The sequence below is a fragment of the Euprymna scolopes genome, chromosome 33 (assembly GCF_053919585.1).
Source record: "Euprymna scolopes isolate OS-2025 chromosome 33, ASM5391958v1, whole genome shotgun sequence".
Classification (NCBI taxonomy): Eukaryota; Metazoa; Mollusca; class Cephalopoda; order Sepiida; family Sepiolidae; genus Euprymna; species Euprymna scolopes.
In genome coordinates this window covers 50639460-50644922 of record NC_136514.1, presented here as the reverse complement: position 1 = coordinate 50644922, position 5463 = coordinate 50639460, and the positions used below count along the sequence as shown (strand labels likewise).

At 34.3% G+C, this 5463-nt stretch overlaps 1 protein-coding gene across 1 annotated transcript in view; it reads right to left on the bottom strand.

Annotated features, from left to right (window-relative positions):
- Window positions 1-5012, bottom strand: part of LOC145258217 (GATA zinc finger domain-containing protein 1-like) — a 16931-nt gene extending 11919 nt beyond the window's left edge. The window contains exon 1 of the mRNA XM_080116161.1: window positions 4513-5012. Coding sequence (XP_079972287.1) covers window positions 4513-4875 — 363 coding nt within the window. The 5' untranslated portion in view covers window positions 4876-5012. The remainder of the gene's footprint in view (window positions 1-4512) is intronic.
- Between the last annotated feature and the right edge of the window lie 451 nt (window positions 5013-5463).

Genomic DNA, 5463 nt, shown 5'->3' with positions numbered 1-5463 from the left:
AATAACTATAAAAATTTAAGAATCAATTAAGATGGAACTTTAACACTTAATACAATATTCAAAGTGATATTTCATCCGATAACCGAAAAATACCCTCTTAAAACCACCTTTTTCTTTTCATCCACTATCTTCTCTGTATAATAAAAGTGGAGTTTGTATTACTATACACATAGGTTCGAAAAAGTTGTCAAAAAAACAAATGTATCACAAATAAATATTATCAAAGGCAAGAGAAATTACTTTTCTACCTAACTAGATGATTTTTTAGTGTTTTTATTCAAATTAAAATTATTATTCAGCTTGAAAAACATACAGTGTTTATCAATGTATTTGAAAAATACAAATACCGGGGGACTATATTGAACACATTAAGTTTGGGAAAATGAGTTAAAACTAAAAAACTATACAAAATACTGTTAGAAACCCATTGAATATATGTCAGCCTATGTCATGGTAACATATGTTGAGTGAGTTTCTAACAGTATTTTGTATAATTTAGTTTTAACTCATTTTCCCAAACTTAATGTGTTCAACATAGATTGCGCCGCCATTTGTATTTTTCAACTACATCGATAAACGCTATGTTCTTTGAACTGAGTAAACATATTACATTAAATAGAAACACTAAAAAATTATCCAGTTAGGTAGAAAAGTCACTTATCTTGCCTTTGATAACATTTATCTGTCATACATAGTTTAGACAACTTTTTCGAATCTATGTGTATAGTAAAACAAACCCTAAAAGTGAAACGCATGTGGTCTTGGCTTGCTTAGCAGTATGAATAATCATGTATACATATTTAACTTTATGAGCAAAAAAGTGGAGGCTTAATCTTGAAACTAATTGATGATGAAGCAGAAAGGAAAGAATAATCATGTCTGCAAAGGTTTATGAGCAAAAATTGCTCTCGTCTTCTTTTCCTCATCGATTAGTCGCCCCCCCCCCGTTTTTTGTTTTTTTTTACGGTTAATTCACCCCCAACAAAGCACAGTGCCACTAAGTCTTAAGGGGCCACTATTTGGAACCAGATCTGCAGGGAGACTATGTAGGGAGTTGGGCAGCGAGAGGTCTGTTCACATTAAACTTCTGCATGTCATTAAAGTCAGGGAAGCAAGGGCACGGGAGGGAATTCCAAATTCTTGCAGTTCAAGGGAAGAAGCTATTTGAGTAGAAGGCTATTTGGCATCTAGTGATTTCTAGAGTGTAGGGGTGGGATTTTGCTACTTTTCAGGTTTGTCGAGGGTATTTATGTTGTGGGAGAACTAGTGTGTTGGGGTATCAGAATCGGAAAAATTTCTGCCTATTTTCCGATGTCAAAAACGATTTCTTTAATAGCCTGGTAGTAATAATAAATATTTATTGATTTTGAACTCCTAGTAAAACTAAAATCTTTCGCTTTTTTTATACCGAATAGCGAAAGAAACACGCAGCGATCAAAACAAATCTGGAAGAAAAAATAGCATTTAAAAGCCAAGCAAATTAAATACACGCGCGACCCCCATTGTTAAGTTGTACATATCATCTAGACAGTATATAAAGTTTTAAGAACGAGTAAGCCGACTGTGCACTCCCTTGAAAAAAGCCTTTTGTGGACATACAGAAAAAGTGCACACACATATTTTCGCTTTTATATATATATATATAAAAGCGAAAATGTGTGTATGTATGTATGTATGTATGTGTATTCGCTTTTGTGTATGTCTATAAAAGGCTTTTTTCGTCGTGATTCTCGGTTGGCTCGCTCCTTCTTAGAACTTTTTATATGCTGTCTAAATAATAATATCTATGACTACGAAACTCTGGTCGCAGTTATCTTTAATTTACCCGACTTTTACAAGCTATTTTCGAGATATTTTTTGATCGCCGCGTAGCGGGGAAAACAGAAACTGGCTTCCAGCGCAAAACTAGGTCAAACATCACACGACTTAACGTTCTCGCACCTGTTAATTTCACTTTATAAACGTCAACTAAACACACTTATCAATTCATCTATTCCTGTGGTCGAGATGGTTAGGTCGCAGGTTTTTTTTTCCATTTCCTTTCCACCTCCGTGTCAAAGGTTCGGGGTTCAAGCCTACCTTTCTACTAAAACTTTTTTTTTCTTTTACACTCCCAAACACCCGGCCAACGTTTTTTTTTTTTTCTTTTTTTAAAAAACAGGATTGTTTTGATCTAACCCCCCACCCCACATACACCTTCAAACACTCGGGCAACGCCGGATACCTCCCATTAGTATTTATAGAAGGGCGAAATCGGGGGGGGGGGGGAAAGTGTTTGTGTCCACGAAAGGCTTTTTGCATCAGGTTTCTCGCGTCGGTTAGATTTCACGCTGAGTTTTTGCATACTTCCCATATTGTAATATCTCGTATTCGCAAATGGACATCGTATCTTTTTTTTATCGAGTTAAACAAAATTCCCACCGTGCCGGCGTCTCCAATGTTTGTTTGTCTTTTTCATATAAATAAAGCAAAACTTATTGGAATGCAACCACCTGGCCTTTGGGCCGGGTAGTATCTTCTGTAATTAGTCCTTGGTCAATGTAGGGGAAACCCTTCATACTGAGACAATTACTATTTATTTGGATACTGCCAGAGTGCCCCCTTTTTGAGGGAGCTAGCTCCCCCTCCCCCATTAAAACTACCTTGTATCTAATTTTCTTTCGTGGGAGGTTTAAAAACAATGCCATTTCTGCAAGTCATCTTGACTACGTTAAATTTGAATAATTTAGACTTCCGGTCACGTCATGGTGTAGCGGTAAGACGTCAGATTTTCTTTCACTTTCTTTTCCGTCTTCGCGTTATGGGTTCAAGCCTGCCTGCCTACTACCACTTTTTTTTTTTTTTTTTGGCTCAACACACACCTACAAACACCTGGGCAATGCCGGGTACCCAGGCTAGCATGGTTCATAAACTGTAGAAGTACGAGAAAATAGATGCCCCTCCATCACTAAAAAAAAAAAAAAAAAAAAAAAAAATCATTTTTTATACAATAGTCAGCAAAACTAAACACGTGTTAAAAGAAAAAAAAAAAAAAAAAATACAACAAATGAATATTACCAAAAAGCAAAACAAGTTACTTTTATCTATCTGAATAAGTTTTTTTTTTTTTTTTAAAAGTGGTTTTTAAACTTATTTTCATGTGATCTTTGACCTGGAAACAATAATAGTTTCAAGTCTGTTGAGTTAGATAAAAAAAGAAAAAAAAAAGTTAGTATCAGTAAGACCATATTGAGTTTCGATAATTGTTTAAAATCCAAAATTAAAAGCACTGGTAGAAACACATCTAATAAATATAACCAATTATGTGAAAATGTGATTTTCTACCAGTATTTTGTTCAATTTTCGATTTTTAAGCGATTATCGAAACCAAAGAGACCTTCAATTTTTGTTCTCAGATTTGACACGTTTGCTTTCAAGTAAAAGAAAATAAAATGCTCTAAAATTAACTAAACAGTTGCTTTTATTCAATTAGGTAGAAGAGTAACTTATCTCGCTTTTGATAAAATTTGTTGCATATTTACTTTTGGTAAATTTTTATTTACTTTCCACCTTAACAATTAAATGACAACTTAAAAAATTTTCGGGTATGCTGAAAACGAATATCGCATTTAAAATTTCTCCAAACAAATAGTTTTCCAAATATTAAGCAATTTAATTCCTTATGTTACAAATGGTAGCCGTTGTTATACGCATGGAAAATTTAAATGCGATATTCGTTTTCAGCATACCAAAAAACCTGTAGAAGTTGTCATTTTAAAAAGGTGATTGTTAAGGTGGAAAGTAAATAAAAAATTTACCTTATTTTTCACCCCCCTTTATGTTTTGTTGGTTAATGTATTAAAAAAAAAAAAAAGAAAAAAAAAAGAACCAAAATGCGCTAGCATACCATCTTAACTTAAACTTAAGCTGACTTTAAAAGGTATTCAGGTCTGTTTTGAACGAATATCACATTTAAAACTGTCGCTGACAAGTAATTTTTATGCCCTACCGTTTTCACCGGTGGCCATGTTTGTTTTCGCGCTTATCCAATATTTGTGGTACTCTAGCGCACAGACAACAACAACAACAAAAAAAAAGTCCAGTAAAAGGAATCCAAGTTTTATTTAGTTGCAGAAAAAGGACCACGTTATCATCGGCATATTCCACACAGGTTACCTAAAGTGCCGAATGAAAACTTAATTTCTTTTTTTTTTTTTGCGCATAAACGTATACTAATTTTGAGTTTCCTTTGGCACATTCCGATAATTTACGTAACCTGTCCGGAATATGCTGATGACAACGCGATCCCTATTTAACATAAATACCTATTATTTTTTATTGACAGTGTGGGGGCAAAAAGTAAAATTTTATCCAATACTAAAAACAAAACAAAAAACAAAACAAAACAAAAAACATGGAGTATAAAAATGGCGGTAAAACAAGAATACTTACTCCATTTTCCTTACACTAAATGAAAACACAAAAATAAAGAAATCGAAAATAATAAATTAGATAACAAAACGCAATTCTCACTGTTTTCTTGAAAATATTTCTTCTGCTTTTGCCTTTGTTTCCAATAGTCTTCGACGTCGCCGGAACTCGGTTCTTATTTGGTCTTATTCGAGAACTTTTACGCAGAACTGGTCCGGCCGAATTTGAATTGTTCGATGCTCCGTTCTTGGAGTTTCCTCCGTTTCCATTCGAGTCCGTTTTCTCTTTGGCGCCGGCTTGTTGCAGTTTCAATCCACAAGAATTGCAAAGGATGTCACCCTGGCTGCTCTTCCTCCACATCGTAGATGAGGTGGACTTGCAGGCTGAACATATTGGCTTGATTCCAAACGGCATTTCTGCTCTCTGCGGGTTCGAATGGGCGATGTTGGGAAGTATCTTTGTCATAGAGAGTCCGGAAATTAACTTGGATTTGATTGTTTTTATTTCTTCATTCCCCAAACGCGAACTGTAGTTGAGTGTGGATTTTTTAGACGGGTTGTTGTCACACGAAAGAGTTCACACGAAGAAGGGCAATCAGTCTCTTTCACGGATTTGCAGGGTTGTTTCCCTTGCAATGGCAACGAAACAAACAAAAGACACCTTTTTTGCTCAATAATAATAAAAACAACAGGATAATGAAAATGCATATTTTATTTGGCCTGAGACAGAAATAATTATATATTAATGTATTAAAAAAATCGTTTTTTATAATCAAACCTAATAATAATAATAAACAATCAAATAATACAAACAAATGTTTATGCTGTACGCACCCGTCACGAAACGACGAAAATGTCATAAACACACACACACACACACACACACACACACACACACACACACACACATATATATAAAAATAAACGTAAATTGATAAAATAGTTTTATTTCTAAGAAAATTAGATTTTATGAGTAAGCAAAAAGGGACTGTCTCATGCCTTGAAAATAAACAACAAAAAAGGGCATCTAAGTTTACAATAATTCAAACTTGCG